Genomic DNA, 19,082 nt, shown 5'->3' with positions numbered 1-19,082 from the left:
TTAAGCAGCGCTCTTAATCCCCTCTCCTCTAGCACCAGGAAACAAAGAGGGAAGAAAAAGTCTCTTGCCTCTTCGGCAGGTCCAGACTTTTCCCCGGACTCCCTCCCGGCTAGCCGTGGCGCACTAACCCCCTGCAGGCTGTGTTCACGCAGCCAACCCCAGCCCTCTTCCGGCGCTCCGACCGAAGCCTGAGCCTCAGCTCCCAGCCCCGCCTGCCCCGGCGGGTGAGCAGACAAGCCTCTCGGGCTAGTGAGTGCCGGTTGGCCCTGATCCTCTGTGCGAGAATCTCCCCGCTTTGCCCTCTGCACCCCTGTTGCTGTACTCTCCTCCGCGGCTCCGAAGCTTCCCCCCTCCGCCACCCGCAGTCTCCGCCCACGAAGGGGCTTCTAGTGTGTGGAAACCTTTCCTCCTTCACAGCTCCCTCCCACTGGTGCAGGTCCCGTCCCTATCCTTTTGTCTCTGTTTATTCTTTTCTGTTTTGCTCTACCCAGGTACGTGGGGGTTTCTTGCCTTTTGGGAGGTCTGCGGCCTTCTGCCAGCGTTCAGTAGGTGTTCTGTAGGAGTTGTTCCACGTGTAGATGTATTTCTGGTGTATCTGTGGGGAGGAAGGTGATCTCCACGTCTTACTCTTCCGCCATCTTCCCGGAAGCCCAGCCAAAGCAATCTATATATTATTCTTTTCTGATAATTCTTTCAGTGTATCCCTTCTGGCTTTGTGCAAAGCGATTCTTTGTTTTGTACCTCGCCGCTGCTGAGCTCTACAGATCCCGCTCCTTCCACACAGTTCGCCAATTCTGCGGGCCTTACTCAACTTATGAATTTTTATCAACTGAATTGACTGCTGTGTTTATTATATTTAAACCTATCCTTTCTGTACATAGTTATGAGAAAATTTTAGTTTGCACAGGTAAATCTACAGTGGGGTGTAGTTGAGATAACACTGCATTGAAAGTCAGGGGACCCAGATTCTCACCTGAACCTGTCTGCTGGTACTTGTTGTAACTACTGACATTTCATCTTTCTGGTCTGCAGCCTTTTTAATGAGAAAAAAAATTGTAGATAACTGATCAGTAATCTACAACTCTTTGGTTATTTTATATTGTTTTTTCATCCCTGACTACTTTATAAACTATCATGCATGCTTCTGAAAATATTAGTCATGGTATACTTTATCAAAAAGCACATCACTCTGAATTTCAGAAGTCTTCAAGTTCCAACAACACTGTGCCTTTTAGCTGAAACAAGAACAATAATTAATTTAAAGTGATTTTAGAAAGGTGGACTAAAACAATTTGTGAAAAGTGTTAGAATTTCTTGAAGGGAAAGAGCAACGGAAACAAATGTGCCCCTGTTAAGGTCATGCTACTGATATTTATTGAGTGTTTACCATGTCCATAGTAAGGTACTAAAGATGCTTCCTTTTGAATATGAAATACGGTGGTTCAGGGTTTTGTTTTTCAATATCTTTAAGTTGCGATCTATCTCCCCAGTCATTAATGTCAAGGGCTAGAAATCGTCTCTTAGAAAAATAATTTAATTTAATCCGAATGCACATAAAACGAGAATGTTAATCAAAAAAGAATGAGTCACATTCTGTTTTGAATGCTGAAGTCCCCTTCAACTTAATCTTGCAAAATAAAAGCACATTCCAAATGGCCATATTAATATTATTTTATTATTATTTGTTTTTGATTTCAAACTTTTAGTCTTTGTTGAGCATCCGTGGCTCCTTATTTTCTCCAAGGCGAAATAGCAGAACAAGCCTTTTCAGCTTCAGAGGGCGAGCAAAGGATGTGGGATCAGAGAATGACTTTGCTGATGATGAACACAGCACCTTCGAGGATAATGAAAGCCGCAGAGACTCCTTATTTGTGCCCCAACGACATGGAGAGCGACGCAACAGTAACCTGAGTCAGACCAGTAGGTCGTCCCGGATGCTGGCTGTGTTTCCAGCTAATGGGAAGATGCACAGCACTGTGGATTGCAATGGTGTGGTTTCCTTGGTTGGTGGACCTTCAGTTCCTACATCGCCTGTTGGACAGCTTCTACCAGAGGTGATAATAGATAAGCCAGCTACTGATGACAATGTAAGGAAGTTTTAAATAGTTCAGGCATGGCTGGCTCATTATTGCTGCACCAGCCAGTGTTTCTACAGAATGGAACCCCTTGAGAATGATACCTGGTTGGTCAAGCTGTGAATGCACCTGCATCTTTTAATATCTTTAAGAGAGTATCCAACTAAAACTTAAGGCTTCAGCACCTTCTTGCATAACACCTGAATGCATTTACTTATTAAACGTGCTAAGGATTAATTAAACACAATAGTAAATGACTGCTTCCAGTTGGAGGATTTGCTATATACCCATGCTGAACTTAGACAGCAGGACATCCTCTAAAGCTCTGGTGTAAGAGTAAATGAACGATTCTTATGTTTAACTGTAAAGGGTGTATAATAAATCTTTCCAACGGATTCTTCAATATAGCTCTGCTTTAGTTTAGAAGATTTTCAAGAACACTGTGCCTGAATAGATAGCTTCAATATTATCTTAAAATTTCTAGTACTCATATTTGTCTTACTAAAAAGAAAATGCTGATATAGGTCTTCTCAAAACTAATCTGAATGAAGAGACACAAATAAAAATATTAATACAGGCAGATAAAAGAATTGTCTGTGTACAAAGGTATGTTATGTGTTTGTGAATGTGTACCCAGATGAGGAATTTCTAAACATATGCTGCCTCTTATTAGACTTGGAAATATATCAGCATGGTGAGGCATGACTAAGTCAGAATTAGATGACTTATTGCTTTGGTACCCTGGATGAAACTGTTGTCCATGCAGCATGTGTTGTTATTTTTTTAACATACAGTTTGTGTTGTCAATGATCATCTATGTCTTGTGTCCAGAAAATGAGATGGCAGCTACGAGTGTTGTAATTATTTGTACTTCTTTAAAAATAAAGGGCTACCTTCTCAACATAAAATGCCTTGATCATTTAGATGTCGTTTCAAATCACTACCTTTTACTATTAGTTCAGAAATAAGGAAATTGTTAAATATGTCTCTCACAAATTTATCAATCATATCCAAATTACATTATGTCTCATAAAATTATGAAATCAGAGGGTAAAAAAAAACAACCCTCAATTTTTGCTGTATGAGTAAATGGTTAACAGTTTGGACATTCCAGGCTAATGATACAATAAGTCAGCAATGTCTGCCATCACCAATTAACTATGAACGTGCATGTCGCATGTGTTTCATGAATTTCACAGCGTCACATTGGTTGTTCACTTATCATATTGCTCAAGTTAATCATTTAATACATTAGCATTTTCTTTACAGGGAACAACCACTGAAACTGACATGAGAAAGAGAAGGTCAAGTTCTTTTCATGTTTCCATGGACTTTCTAGAAGATCCTTCTCAAAGGCAAAGAGCAATGAGCATAGCCAGCATTTTAACAAATACAGTAGAAGGTTTGTAACAAATTCCGTTTCCGTTTCAGTTGTTTTCACTGAGCTTATATTGTCTCATTCGAAACGAATGTCTCTGTGAGTTGGAAGCAGTGTATTCTAAAGAGAACATAACAGGTCTTATTTAAGAGTTATTTGTTATACTTACTCCTGTATTCTAGAAGCTTTAAAAAAAGTTACTTAAATTCCGTGATATTGAAACTAAAGAATGTATCCTGTGTGTGGCAACTCCTTGAAAATGCAGAATAAAGCATTTCTGTTAGGGGTTTCTAATCCCATTAGTCATGGTGTTCCTCTCTTCTGTTCCACTTAGCGTAGGACTTCCTAAATACTCTCAAGATTGGAGGGGAGGAGTGGGTCATTCTCACAAAATAAAAACAAATTAAAAAGATGATTCTTGGCTCTACCCTATCTCTCTGTCCTATGTCTTATAGCCTGAGGATGACACCATAGCCAGACATTAACATAGGATTACACACAGTCTACACTACTCCAACCCATATTCTTATTGAGACTTCATTTAAAAGACCATTCACTTAAGGCAAAGTATGGAACCACAGGATCAATGCATAAGAGAAGAAAACCATTCTTTGCTACCTCTGTGCTATGTTTATGTGTGAAGAAATATTTGGGGCCGTCTGAAGATTAAATTGTATAGTTTTTTTAAATCAAGTATAAAAGAGGTTGACTGTTGCAAATGGAAATGTGTTGGTTACTAAAAAGAAGTCTAGCCGATTTGAAAGGAATATATGTGTGTAAAAATATCTTTTGGTGGTTGTTTTTATTTATTTTTTTTATATCTAGAACTTGAAGAATCCAGGCAGAAATGCCCACCCTGTTGGTATAAATTTTCCAACATGTTCTTAATCTGGGACTGCTCGCCACATTGGTTAAAAGTGAAACATATTGTCAACCTGGTTGTGATGGACCCATTTGTTGACCTGGCCATCACCATCTGTATTGTCTTAAATACTCTGTTCATGGCCATGGAACACTATCCCATGACGGACCATTTCAATAATGTGCTTACAGTAGGAAACTTGGTAAGCATATTGGAAGGTAAATGTGTTCAGTCTTCAAACTTTCTGTTTGAGAAACTCTTTACATTGAATAACTTACAGCAGTCTTTCCACCACCCTTTCTACCTCCTGGCTCCCAAAAGATGGGAATTATATCTAGCTGGATATATCCTACTTTTGCCAAAAATAACAGCCCTTAAGATCAAAGCAGAAACTGAGAAAGAGAGCAATAGGCACAGGCCTACAGTACTACTTGAAAACTCAATATTGTTATTTATAACTATTTAAAGCTACAGAAGCAGTCCATAGTTTAAGGACACACTTTTTGAAATGATGTTATCACAGTTTCCCTACCTGTAGAAGGCTAAAATGAAATTACAGACCTTTTTATCTTGCTTAGTCATCATCATTATAAGCAATAGTTTAACAACTCAAAAATGTCTCCAGCTTTTCCACTTCCAGGATCTAGGTAGACCATGTATTGTTTAATCCATCTGTTTTAGATCAAATCCATAAAATATTGAAAACGTCCAGTATATTTTGTGTATTATATGATTAACAGTGCCACTTTTGGTGAAGGTTGCCACTAAATTCTTTCTCTTCTGTGCTTAAAAACCACAAATTATTAAAGTGTTTGTTGACTCAACATAGGAATATTAGCTTTTATTTGCTGGAAGAATGGTCTCTAAAATAATGTATGCATTTTCCATAATATTTGTTTTAGGGTTTAAGGTTTTTGATGGTGGAAAGCAAAACATGTAAAGCATCCTGAATTATAGTATTTCTATTTTTAAAGCTTTAGTATTTATATAAGTTTAACCAAAAAGTTTGTTCGGATTTTTCTGTAAGATGTTACATAAGAGGATTGGCCAACCCAATACTATGGAAGTAAATTAATTTTTTTCATGTGCATAACAAATACTGATAATAGTAATGCACATATTATAATATAGTTACATATGTATAATGACAACTATCTGATTAGAGGGAAATGTGAATAAGCTTATAGATACATAAAACTGTTTATGGGAAAATCTTGTCAGTAGCTGTGCTGTATGAAGTCTGAAGGAAAATGCAGTTTGATGTGATGGAAAGAACACTGGTTAAAAACAGATTTGCTCTCAATCCTAGTTTTGCCGTTTTCTAGTTGATATTCGGCAAATCATTGCACCCATCTGAAGACCTGTTTCCTCATCTGTAAAGTCATGGTTATAATTCCTGCATTATGTGTTTAATAGTGTTTTTGTTGAGGATAAAATGAAATAACTTATTTGAGAGCTTTTCATCAACTATAAATTACTATGCAAATGTAAGCTAGTAATATAATCATGACTAGTATAAACATTTTGTTCTAAGAGCAAATATTATGTCATTCCACTTTATCATTATCTGATGGAATTAGAGTAACTTTGTTTTGATCTTAGGTTTTCACTGGGATCTTTACAGCAGAAATGTTTCTGAAAATTATTGCCATGGATCCTTACTATTATTTCCAAGAAGGCTGGAATATCTTTGATGGTTTTATTGTAACGCTTAGCCTGGTAGAACTTGGCCTGGCCAACGTGGAAGGATTATCAGTTCTCCGTTCATTCCGATTGGTAAAACAAAACAAAACAAAACAGCACAAAGACAAAAACCTTTCCAACAAGCATCATAGGTTTTACATCATAGGTTTTACCACACACCATTAACATTTTAAGTTTTTGTGTGACATTTGCATTGTCAAAAACAGTCCCTAAATGGAAAACAAAATTGTTCCCACTTATTTAGAAAAAACTTTATTGCAAAAATCCTAGTCACATAAAGTTTCATATATTGCTCAGTTACCATTCTGACTAATTATTGTTTCTAGATATGACTATAGTTAATATTTCTGGATCTAAGAAAATAATGAAAATGTATCACATTTTAATAGGGCTTTAAAAATATAAACACCCTTATATAGTGGTGGATGACAATCAGATATAAGATGTGCATGTAGAAACTCTTCCTAATTCTACCTCTGGAAAATATGCTCCTTCCCAAAATCAGACAAGAGAAATCTGTAGGATTACTTGCTATGTCCACTGATTCACATATATGTCCTTGCAAATCAGGGAAAGAATTATAAAGTCATGGGAAGTATTCCAGGTTTTTAAATGCAGGTACATCTAGCTATGTCAGTGCTCCAAAGGAGCATTATGAATAATAAACACTTTTCTCTACTTATAGCAGGGCTCAATGTGATGGTACTTTGCATGCTATTGACAAATGAGTATCTTTGAGCAGAGATCATTGAAATCACATGTTAATATTAGTGTCAGGCCTGGTATGCCTTACAACCACCTTCACAAAACAAATTAAGGACAGTTGGTCCCCAAGTAATCATTAAAAATTCACTCTCAGGGAAATTGATCTCAAGGTTAAAATATGGAAGAATCAGATTCTTCCTAGGGGGAGTCCAAAAATTAGCCATGCACCTGAAAGTCATCAAGGGCAGGGCAGATGTAAGAGAGTCTTTTTGTTTTGGTTTTTTTGTTTGTTTTGTTTTGTTTTTAGATAAGAAGCTCCCAATGGGAAGACCTTTACTTCTTATTTGGTAAAGTGCAACATTTGCTCACAGCTCTCTGTCCTTGATAGATTAGGAAATGTGTCTTGGAGTAAAGACAAGCACTGACACAAAGACATCCAGACAGCCTGCTCTCCATGCCTTTTGCTTAGGAGAGTGGTGCTATGACAGTGCAGTGGCACCAGGTCATTTCTAATTGGTTAAGGTCCAGAGGTGGATGGATTTAAAAGTTTGGAAAGCAAAGTGCAAGGTGGCTCTTGCATATTTCCCCAGTGAAGATTCGTAGATTGTAAGTTCTTCAGTCAGTAGTGGGTAGATTGTAAGTTCTACAATCAGTAGTGGTCCAGGATATCCACTAGCTTTTTTTTTTTAATGTCTTTTGTTATAGATATATCTTTCTTATTGAGGTATAATTGATATAACATTATATTAGTTTCAGGTATACAACATATGATCCAATATTTGTATATATTGCAAAATGATCACTACAGTAAGTCCAGTTAACATCCATCACCATGCTTAGTTATAACATCTGCATAGCAGATGTTGTAAGAAATTCAATTTTAATCACTTCTTAGTAAAGCTCAATATATGTAATGCTTTTAAAGATTGATCATAATAATATACATTATTTTTTTAATTTTCCAGCTCCGAGTTTTCAAGTTGGCAAAATCTTGGCCAACATTAAATATGCTAATAAAGATCATTGGCAATTCAGTGGGGGCTCTGGGAAATCTAACCTTGGTGTTGGCCATCATCGTCTTCATTTTTGCTGTGGTCGGCATGCAACTCTTTGGTAAAAGCTACAAAGATTGTGTCTGCAAGATCTCTAGTGACTGTCAACTCCCACGCTGGCACATGAATGACTTCTTCCACTCCTTCCTGATTGTGTTCCGAGTGCTGTGTGGAGAGTGGATAGAGACCATGTGGGACTGCATGGAGGTCGCCGGTCAAGCCATGTGCCTTACTGTCTTCATGATGGTCATGGTCATTGGAAACCTGGTGGTATGTACCCATTTAAGAAATGTGTTTCAGAAATACATTAAGAGCATAATGAAATGATGACCATTTTGTCCAAAACAAAGACTATGATTATTAATTTTAATATCAAAGTATCAAAGTCTATTACCTTTGATACACTTACAGTCTCACTTTGACTACATAACCATATAGCAGTGACCATACAATATTTATACTCAACTCCATTTTGTCAGTCATTTCATGTGAATTCCAATAGAGTATCATATTGAAGACAGGTCTAGTAGGAAATGTTGGGAACATTTCATAAATTCAGATCCAAGGAAGGGAGAAGTCTGAAGAATAAACTTAGAGAAAGCCCAGTCTTACTTGACAGTATAGTACTAAAAAGTGGTGCCTTTAAATGTTCCTAGTTATTTCCCCTTTTCCTTGCCCCTTCATGGTAGTTAGCATTCAGTCACTCTATGTCATATGGCAGATGCGTGAACCAACCTGGATTAACCAATCCTTTAGTGGCTCTATTAACCAAACAAAGGTTGGCTAATGATGCCTGAGATTACCCAAATGGAGTAACTGATCAATCTTCTCTCTTAAGTTTGGAACATTACTGTTATAGTACAGAAATATATAATATACTCCAAAGGATATGTACATTAATATTACAGTCTCATGGAAATATTAGCGACTGATTATGAACAGTTGCCTAATTAGTGAACAGTGGAGTATGAGAAATGCAGTAGATCAAGAAAACATGTGTTGATGCCTATGTTAAGCTCATAATTCTCGTTCTGGGTCATAATGGTTATTTTTCAATTAATATCCAATTTAATATCTCTCTTCATCAAAAAAAAGAAACTAAAATGCATTTAAAGGCATAATTTTAAACACTAATGAATTTTAAGTTTAGAACTCTTATATAGAACATGTATAAATCTTGTTTCTTATATTCGTACAATTTTAAATTTAGTAAAACCATAGGTCAGCTCATTCAGCATCTTCATTTTATAAGTAGGGGAACTTGAGACCAACAGAAATCATGTCTTTGCCCATGGATGAACAGTGAAGTAGCTATTGAACCAGACCACAAATTCAGATCACCCAATTTCTTTTTTTAAAAAAATTAATTAATTAATTAATTTTGGCTGCGTTGGGTCTTCATTTCTGTGTGCGGGCTTTCTATAGTTGCAGCTAGCGGGGGCTACTCTTTGTTGCAGTGTGTGAGCTTCTCCTTGCAGTGGCTTCTCTTGCTGCGGAGCATGGGCTCTAGGCACACAGGCTTCAGTAGTTGTGGCGCACGGGCTTAGTTGCTCCACGGCATGTGGGATCTTCCCAGACCAGGGATCGAACCCATGTCCCCTGCATTGGCAGGCGGATTCTTAACCACTGTGCCACCAGGGAAGTCCCTAGATCACCCAACTTCTGATCACTGTGCTGTGGTGTTTCTTGTCTAGTTGTTAGAACTTATAGTTTCCTCCACACTTTGAGAAATAAGTGATCTCAATCTGCTCTTCTTCACATTGGGGTGAGATTATAATGATGTTTGTATTATTTTTAAGGTCCTGAACCTCTTTTTGGCCTTGCTCCTGAGCTCATTTAGTGCAGACAACCTTGCAGCCACTGATGATGATAATGAAATGAACAATCTCCAAATTGCTGTGGATAGGATGCACAAGGGAATAGCTTATGTGAAGAGAAAAATATATGAATTTATTCAACAGTCCTTCATTAGAAAACAAAAGATTTTAGATGAAATTAAACCACTTGATGATCTAAACAACAAGAAAGACAGTTGTATGTCCAATCATACAACAGAAATTGGGAAAGATCTTGACTATCTTAAAGATGTAAATGGAACCACAAGTGGAATAGGAACTGGCAGCAGTGTTGAAAAATACATTATCGATGAAAGTGATTACATGTCGTTCATACACAATCCCAGTCTTACTGTGACTGTACCGATTGCTGTAGGAGAGTCTGACTTTGAAAATTTAAACACAGAGGACTTTAGTAGTGAATCAGATCTGGAAGAAAGCAAAGAGGTAAGATTTTATAGATGTGGGTGGGTATAAATGTATATGTGTATACTTGTATTATATTGCCTGTATTTATGATTATATATTCTCCATGTAGAATATTTTTGCCATCATATAAAATATTTTTTCATTGAAGAACCAAAGATTTAAGCTCAGTGAGGTGATTAATAAATTGAAGAATAATATAATACATGTATAAGTTTTCTCATCCTAAGTAATGGATATTTGTTAGATAATGAATGAATGAATGATCCAAGAAATGAACAAGCATCATGAGATTTAATCCTTGTAATAACCTCAAAAGGATGTGTTACTTTTCTAACTTTTCAGATAAGAAAACTAGCTTAGGAAGTTTAAGATCATGTAGCTAATGAGGGAGTATAGCTGAGAATTGAATTCATATTCTTTGTTTATGCATTCTGTATATCTGACACCATACTCGTTAGCTCACTTACATGGAAGAGAACTGAGCAACAAGAAATAGTCTATGTCATTCCTCCGATTAAAATTACACTGATCTGCATATTAATCTTCCAGGCTGCCATAACAATGTACCACACACTGGGTGGCTAAAACAATCAAAATGTATTTTCTCACATTTCTGGAGACTGGAAAGTCCAAGGTCAAGGCGCTAGGAGGGTCAGTGTCTGGGGAGAGCTCTCACCTTTGGGTGTGGATAGCTGCCTTCTGTGTCTTCATTTGGCCGTTCCTCAATGCATGGGCATATGGATAAATAGCTCTGGTCTCTCTTCTTCTTATAAGAGCACCAGTGCTGCTGGATTAAGATTGCACCCTTATGACCTCACTTAACCTTTATCACTACTTCACAGGACATATCTCCAAATAGAGTCACATTGGGAGTTAGGGCTTCAAAATATTAATTTTGAGGGAACACAATTCAGTCCATAGTAACTGACTTAGAAATATTAAGCTAAAACTCTAATGGATATAAAAGATAATTCTGAAGAAGTCTAGAACAAACCACCTTCATTTCCCACTTATTGTGTGGAAGTCCCAAAAATGGTAAGGTGCCTTAGGTTACACAGTCCAAATTTTTAAATATTTATTTAAAGACTATTTTTTAGAACAGTTTTACGTTTTCATAAAAATTGAAAGGAAGGCAGAAAAATTTCCACATACTTCCTGCCCCCCACACATATATAACCTCCCCCATTATCACCATCCCCTACCAGAGTGGTATATTTGTTACAGTTGCGGAATCTACATTGATGTGTCATTATCACCCGAAGTCCATAGTTTACATTTGGGTTCACTCTTGGTATTGTCCGTTTTATGAGTTTGGACAAACGTATAAAGACATTTATCCACCCTTATAGTATCACACAGAGCAGTTTCATGGATCTAAAAATACTCTGTGCTATGCCTATTCATCCTTCCCTCTACGCTAACCCCTGGCAGTCACTGATCTGTAACTGTTTTTGCCTTTTCCAGAGTATTATATAGTTGGAGTCATATAATATGTAGCCTTTTCACACTGGCTTCCTTTATTTAGTAATACACATTTAAGTTTCTTCTGTGTCTTTTTATGGCTTGATAGTTCATTTCTTTCAGTGCTAAGTAATATTTTGTAGTCTGGATGTTTAGTTGTCCATTCACCCACTGAAGGACATCTCGGTTGCTTCCAAGTTTTGGCAAATGTGAATAAAGCTGCTATAAACATCCATGTGCAGGTTTCTGTGTGGATATAAGTTTTCAGCTCATTTGGTTAAGTACCAGGGATGGCAATTTCTGGATGGTATGCTAATGTTTTGTTTTGTAAGAAATTGCCAAACTGTGTTCCAAAGTGGCTGTATAGTTTTGCACAGCCACTAGCAATGAATGAGAGCTCCTGTTGCCCCACAGCATTTGGTGTTGTCAGTGTTCTGGATTTTGGCCATTCTAATAGATGTGTAGTGGTACCCCATTGTTTTTTTTTTTTTCCCCCATTGTTTTTTAATTTACGTTTTATGATGACATATGATGTGAAGCATCTTTTTATATGCTTCTTTGTCATCTGTATGTTTTCTTTGATGAGGTATCTTTTAAGAGCTTTGACCTGTTTTCTGATCAAGTTGTTTGTTTTCTTATTGTTAAGTTTTGAGAATTCTTTGTACATTTTGAATAACAGTCCTTTATCAGCTTTGTTTTTGCAAATATTTTCTCCTAATATGGCTTGTCTTCTTACTCTCTTGACAGTGTCTTTCACAGAGCAGATATTTTTAATTTTAATTAAATCCAGTTTATTAACTCTCTCTGTCATGTATTGTGCTTTTGATCAAGATCATTATATTTTCTCCTGTTATCTTCTAGGAGATTTATAGCTTTGCATGTTTACATTTAGGTCTGTGATCCATTTTGAGTTAATGTCTGTGAAGGGTATAAGGTCTGTGTCTAGATTCATTTTTTGCCTGTAGATGTCAGTAGTTCCAGTACCATTTGTTGGAAAAGACTATCTTTGCTCCATAATATTGCCTTTGCTCCTTTACCAAAGATCTGTTGACTAGATTCATGTGGGTATATTTCTGGGGTTTCTATTCTATTCTGTTTATCTGTTTGTCTATTCTTTCACCCATACCACACTGTCTTGATTACTATAGCTTTATGTATGTCTTTAAGTCAGGTAGTGGCAATCCTGACTCTTTCCTTTTCCTTTGGTATTGTGTTAGCTATTCTAGGTCTTTTGCCTCTTCATATACACTTTAGAATCAGTTTGTAGATATTGACAAAATAACTTGTTGGGAGTTTGATTGAGATTGCATTGATCAATAGATCAAGTTGGGAAAAACTGATATCTTGACAATATTGAGTCTTCCTATTCATGAACATAGAATATCTCCCACTTTATTTAGTTCTTTGTTTCTTTCATTAGAATTTTATAGTTTTCCTCATATAGACCTTATACACATTAGATTTATACCTAAGTATTTTATTTATGCAGTGCTAACATAATGGCATTTTTTAATTTCAAACCCCACTTGTTAAATGTTAGTCCATAGGAAAGTGATGAACTTTTGTGTATTAACTTTGTAATCTGCAACCTTTTTATAATCACTTATTAGTTCCAGGAGGTTTTTGTTTTTGTTTTTGTTTTTTTATGTTTTGTAGATTCTTTGGATTTTCTACATAAACAATAATGTCATCTGCCAACAAAGACAGTTTTACTTCTTGCTTCCTAATCAGTTACGTTTTGTTTCCTTTTCTTGTCTAATTGCATTAGTTATGACTTCCAGTACAGTGTTGAAAAGGAGTGGTGAGAAGGGATATACTTGTCTTGTTCCTGATCTTAGTAGGAAAGCTTTTAGTTTCTCATAATTAAGTACAATGTTAGCTATAGGATTTTGTAAATGGTCTTTATCAAGTTAAGAAAGTTTCTCTCTGTTCCTAGTTTACTGAGAGATTTTTATCATGAGTGGGTGCTATTTGTTGTCAAATGTGTCCTCTGCATCCACTGATATCATCGTGTGATGTTTCTTCTTTAGATTATTGATGTGATGGATTACATTAATTCATATAGTCTAAATATTTTAAAATACTTTAAATACTAAATATTTAAAATATTCAGAGGATCAAATACTATCAACGATATTTTATTAGGGATAAAGTTCTACTAGAATATTACCATGTCCAAGGTAATGCATTTTGACAATTGATCAAGTAAGATATCATAAGCATGTGAATTATTGCCTATGTCCCTTTAAAGATGTTTCAAGCTTTTATAAGTCTCTGAATAGGCTAAGTCATCCACTACTCTTCAGAATGCAGCTAATATCGGAGCTGGAAGCTGCCGCCTTGACCCCAGCCTGTGGGCTTCCTTAGGTAAATCAGATTTGTGTAATGATAGGGGGAGAGAAAGCATGTAGAGATGTAATTGTGGGTAGATCCTCATTACATTTCACATGTCTATGGAAATGGATTTGGGAGATAAAAATTACAGATCATTTTTGCAAAGCATTGTAAAATTTTTTCAGGATTTTTAATTTGAATATTATTTCAGTTCAAACTTTGTTCATTAAAAACTTGAGTTTTGCTAAAGAATCTGATGGAGGCTGATTTTTTTAGTTGTTACCTTTATATTTAAAAAATTGGTTCTGAAGTTCTGTTAAACTTGACAGTATTCTTCCTAGTCTGATTTTCTTTGTCTTGAATCTTCATACCTTTATTTAATATTTGATGAAGACTAATAACTACTCCATGCTATCTGTTGCATTAAAACATGTTTTTCTTTTTCTACTGAAGTATAGTTGATGGACAATATTATATGTTACAGGGTACAATGTAATAGTGATTCACAATGGTTAACAGTTATACTACATTTATAGTTATTATAAAATATTGGCTGTATTTCCTGTGTTGTCCTATATTTCCTTATAGCTTATTTTCTGACTAATAGTTTGTACTTCTTACTCCCTTACCCCTATATTGCCCCTCCCCTCTTCCCTCTCCTCGCTGGTAACCACTAGTTTGTTCTTTATATCTTTGAGTCTGCTTCTTTTTCATTTATTCACTAGTTTTTTTGCATTTTTTAGATACCACATATAAGTGATATAACACAGTATTTGTCTTTCTCTGTCTGACTTATTTCACTTAGCATAATGCCCTCCAAGTCCATCCATGTTGCTGCAAATGGCAAAATTTCATTCTTTTTTATGACTGAGTAGTACTCCATTTTATGTATATGCCACATCTTCTTTATCCATTCATCTGTTGACAGACACTTTGGTTGCTTCCATATCTTGGCAATTGTAAATAATGCTGCTATGAACATTGGGGTGCATGTATCTTTTCAAATTAGTTTTTGTTGTTGTTGTTGTTTTCAGATATATTCCTGGGAATGGAATTGCTGGGTCATATGGTACTTCTAATGTTAGTTTTTTGAGGAACCTCCGTACCTCCATACCACATGGCTGCACCAATTTGTATACCCACCAACAGTGTACAAGGGTTCCCTTTTCTCCACATCCTCACCAACATTTGTTATGTGTATTCTTTTTGATGATAGCCATTCTGACAGATGTGAGGTAATATCTCATTGTGGTTTTGATTTGCATTTCGCTGATGATTTAGTGATGTTGAGCATCTTTTCATGTTCCTATTGGCCATGTGCATTTCCTCTTTGGAAAAATGTCTATTCAGCTCTTCTGCCCATTTTTTAATCTGGTTGGTTTTTTGTTTTTGTATTTTTTGATGTTGAGTTACATGACCTGTTAATATATGTTAGATAGTAACCCCTTATTGGTCATATCATTTGCAAATATTTTCTCCCATTCAGTAGGTTGTCTTTTTATTTTGTTGATGGTCTCCTTTGCTGTGCAAAGGCTTTTAAGTTTAATTAGGTCCCATTTTGTTCACTTTTGCTTTTATTTCCTTTGCTTTAGGAGACAGATCCAAAAAAATATTGCTATAATTTATATCAAAGAGTGTTCTGCCTATGCTTTCCTCTAGGAGTTTTATAGTATCCGGTCTTACGTTCAGCTCTTTAATCCATTTTGAGTTTGTTTTTGTATATGGTGTTAGAGAATCTTCTAATTTCATTCTTTACATGTAGCTGTCCAGTTTTCACAGCATCATTTATTGAAGAGACTGTCTTTTCCCCATTGTATGTTCTTACCTCCTTTGTCATAGATTAATTGACCATAAGTGTGTGGGTTTATATCTGGGCTCCCTATCCATTGATCTATGTGTCTGTTTTTGTGTCAGTACCATACTTTTTGATTACTGTAGCTTTGTAGTATAATCTGAAGTCAGGGAGCATGATTCCTCCAGCTCCATTTTTCTTTCTCAAGATTGTTTTGTCTATTTGGGATCTTTTGGGTTTCCATACAAATTTTAAAATTATTTGTTCTAGTTCTGTGAAAAATGCCATTGGTATTTTGATAGGGATTGCACTGAATCTGTAGGTTGCCTTGTGTAAGATGATCATTTTAATAATATCAATTCTTCCAATCCAAGAACACGGTATATATTTCCATTTGTTTGTGTTATCTTCAATTTCTTCAATTTCTTTTTCCAAGTGCAGTTCTTTTGCCTCCTTAGGTAGATATATTCCTAAGTATTTTATACTTTTTGATGCAATGGTAAATGGGATTGTTTTCTTAATTTCTCTTCCTGATAGTTTGTTGTTAGTGTATAGGAATGCAACATATTTCTGTATATTAATTTTGTATCCTGCAACTGTACCAAATTCATTGATGAGCTCTAGTAGTTTTCTGGTGGTGTCTTTAGGGTTTTCTATGTATTGTATCATGTCATCTGCAAACAATGACAGTTTCACTTCTTTCCAATTTGTATTCTTTTTCTTCTTTGATTGCCATGGTTAGGACTTCCAAAACTGTGTTATATAAAAGTGGCAAGAGTGGACATTGTTGTCTTGTTCCTGATCTTAAAAGAAATGCTTTCAGCTTTTCACCATTAAGTATGATGTTAGCGGTGGGTTTGTCATATATGGCCTTTATTATGTTGAGATGTGTTAACTCTCTACAAATTGGGTTTATCATAAATAGATGTTGAATTTTATCAAGAGCTTTTTCTGCATCTACTGAGTTGATCATATGGTTTTTACTCTTCAATTTGTTAATGTAGTGTATCACATTGATTGATTTGCAGATATTGAAAAATCCTTGCATCCCTGGGATAAATCCCACTTGATCATGGTGTGTGATCCTTTTAATGTATTGTTGGATTTGGTTTGCTAGTATTTTGTTGAGGATTTTTATATCTATGTTCATCAGTGATATCTTTGTCTGGTTTTGGTAGCAGGGTGATGCTGTCCTCATAGAACGAGTTTGGAAGTGTTCCTTCTTCTGCAATATTTTGGAATAGCTTGAGAAGAATAGATGTAAACTCTCCTCTAAATGTTTGATAGAATTCACCTATGAAGTCATCTGGTCCTAGACTTTTGTTTGTTGCGAGATTTTCATTACTCAAAACTATTTTATTACAAAAACCATCCATAATGAATACTTTTCTGCAAAAATTTGACATAATTTATACTCATACATTTTCATTTGTATTGATTAGGGCTAACAGGAACACTGATTTCTTTATTAAGCAGTGATCATCCACTGAACCACTGGAGAAAGTTCTATTTCTTCATACTCTGTCATTTTATATCTTCAAATACTGCATTAATTGAAAATTTAAATGTTTAGTAGAAACTTTAGAGATAATTTAATGCACTATTTCTCAAATTGTGAGTCATAACCCAGTAAGAGTTGATAAACCAATTTATTGTACCACTAATTAAAAAATTTTTTTAATTTAATAAAATAATGATATCAGAGCACACTGAACATTTAGGAAGAACTAGTGAGTGACGCTCTTGTTGCCTGTACTGAACTATAATGCACTGCTTTTCTAATAGAGTACAACCACTAGGTCCATGTGTAGGGCCTGAAGTTCAGGAGTTCTTAAGTGTAAGAAATGCTGTTTCAGCTCTTTAAAGGTAGTGATCATGGAGTCTTCCTGACCTAGGCAGAATGTGTGGCTTCTTTTTTGGTTCCCAGAGATATAAGGCACAAAGTGTGGGTAATAAGCAACTCATGCTCTAGGTTCATGCATCTTACAAAGTTATCATATTATTTTATTATAACCACTGATATGCATGTATGTCTCTCCTTTTATGTTGCAACGTATATACGTGTGCATTCTTGGTAAAAAGTAGGCACTCAAATCAAACTTTTCCAGCTCACTTAACTGTTTTTAATAGAAGCAGTTTGAAGGTATTCATCACAGTTACTCTGATGAGAGCATTCTTGAAAATAAAGTTTTATTTCCCATCATCCAGACTCCATTTTTCTCTTGATTCAATCCAATATTGAACTTTGTTGTTTTTATCTTTGTTAAACATTTCACCTTGTCAATTTATATTGGGCTTCAAGGAAAGTAATAATCCCTTATCTTTTTCCCATGAATTGCTGTTGAAATACAGTTGTTTCTCATCCAGTTGGTATTTTTATATTAAATACTGAAACTTCTATTCATCCCCATTATATTTCAATTTCTTTCATTCATTTTTGAATCTGGCTTTCTATAAATATTCTTTTATAGATTATTGTCCCAATTTTCTTTTACCATGCACTTTTCTTTACCATGTCTTCCTTTTTGGTTAGAAATAAACCCATACAAAATTGTTTCTCTTCATTGCTCCCCTAGTCTTATATAGTACTCGCTTCATCAAAGCAAGGCACAAATCATAAGATGCTCTGCTTTTAGTGGAATTAAACTGAAAATAGATACCCCAGAAGATGAAGATTCTTTATTCTGCATTAGGAATGCAGCCTATAATACGTTAAAGTAGCTTTGCCCTTTTGATTTTTCTGTTTTGGCCTTTACTCTTTTGCCTACCTTAATTTATTCAACAGTTACCATGTGCTAAGAAATGTATTAGATAATGAAGGATACAAATGAGCCATGATTCTGCTTATATATGTACATATATGCATTTAGAAAGATGACTCTCTTCATAATTATATATGTATACAAATACACATATACATGTATCCACACACATATATACATTTGCATTTTAGAAAGATAACTTTCAACCTTTAAATATGCATTTCCATACTGGAACATACCTTATTGACTAAAAATATTACCTGTCGTGACCTCTGTTTGACCTATTCCATTTTAATATATTAATGTTTCCATTCCTGAATTTCAATAACGAGTCTTATCTACAATGGGCATTATTGAAATTATATTAGTGCCTTGGGTTAAAATTACCAGTGCTCATAGTTTATTATCCATTTTTGAAGCATTTGTTTTTAGACATGTGAGGCTAATTATAAAGTTGTTGGTAATGGAGTATTCTCCGAAGCCAAATACTGGGTTATATAATTCTATTTTAGCCACATACTGTGTGACCTTACTTGACTATCCAATCCTCAATTTCCTCATCTCAAAAATGGGGATAAAATCCCCTACTTTTGGGGGAATATTATTAAATGAAATAGTAAATGTAAAGGACTTAGCACAGTGTCTAGCAAATTGTAAGTATTTGATAAATTGTTATTATTATTATTTCTGGTA

At 35.4% G+C, this 19,082-nt stretch overlaps 1 protein-coding gene across 1 annotated transcript in view; it reads left to right on the top strand.

The window, feature by feature from the left end:
- The window catches only part of LOC307187806 (sodium channel protein type 1 subunit alpha), a 204,098-nt gene that overhangs the window by 144,771 nt on the left and 40,245 nt on the right, over positions 1 to 19,082 (top strand). The window contains exons 18-23 of the mRNA XM_079924343.1: positions 1,707 to 2,054; positions 3,345 to 3,477; positions 4,279 to 4,517; positions 5,918 to 6,091; positions 7,690 to 8,046; positions 9,576 to 10,058. Coding sequence (XP_079780469.1) covers positions 1,707 to 2,054; positions 3,345 to 3,477; positions 4,279 to 4,517; positions 5,918 to 6,091; positions 7,690 to 8,046; positions 9,576 to 10,058 — 1,734 coding nt within the window. The remainder of the gene's footprint in view (positions 1 to 1,706; positions 2,055 to 3,344; positions 3,478 to 4,278; positions 4,518 to 5,917; positions 6,092 to 7,689; positions 8,047 to 9,575; positions 10,059 to 19,082) is intronic.

The sequence above is a fragment of the Stenella coeruleoalba genome, assembly GCF_951394435.1.
Source record: "Stenella coeruleoalba genome assembly, chromosome: 6".
In the NCBI taxonomy this organism is placed as follows: domain Eukaryota; kingdom Metazoa; phylum Chordata; class Mammalia; order Artiodactyla; family Delphinidae; genus Stenella; species Stenella coeruleoalba.
The sequence above is the reverse complement of the archived record's forward strand: the minus strand, read 5'-3'. Positions and strand labels throughout refer to the sequence as shown.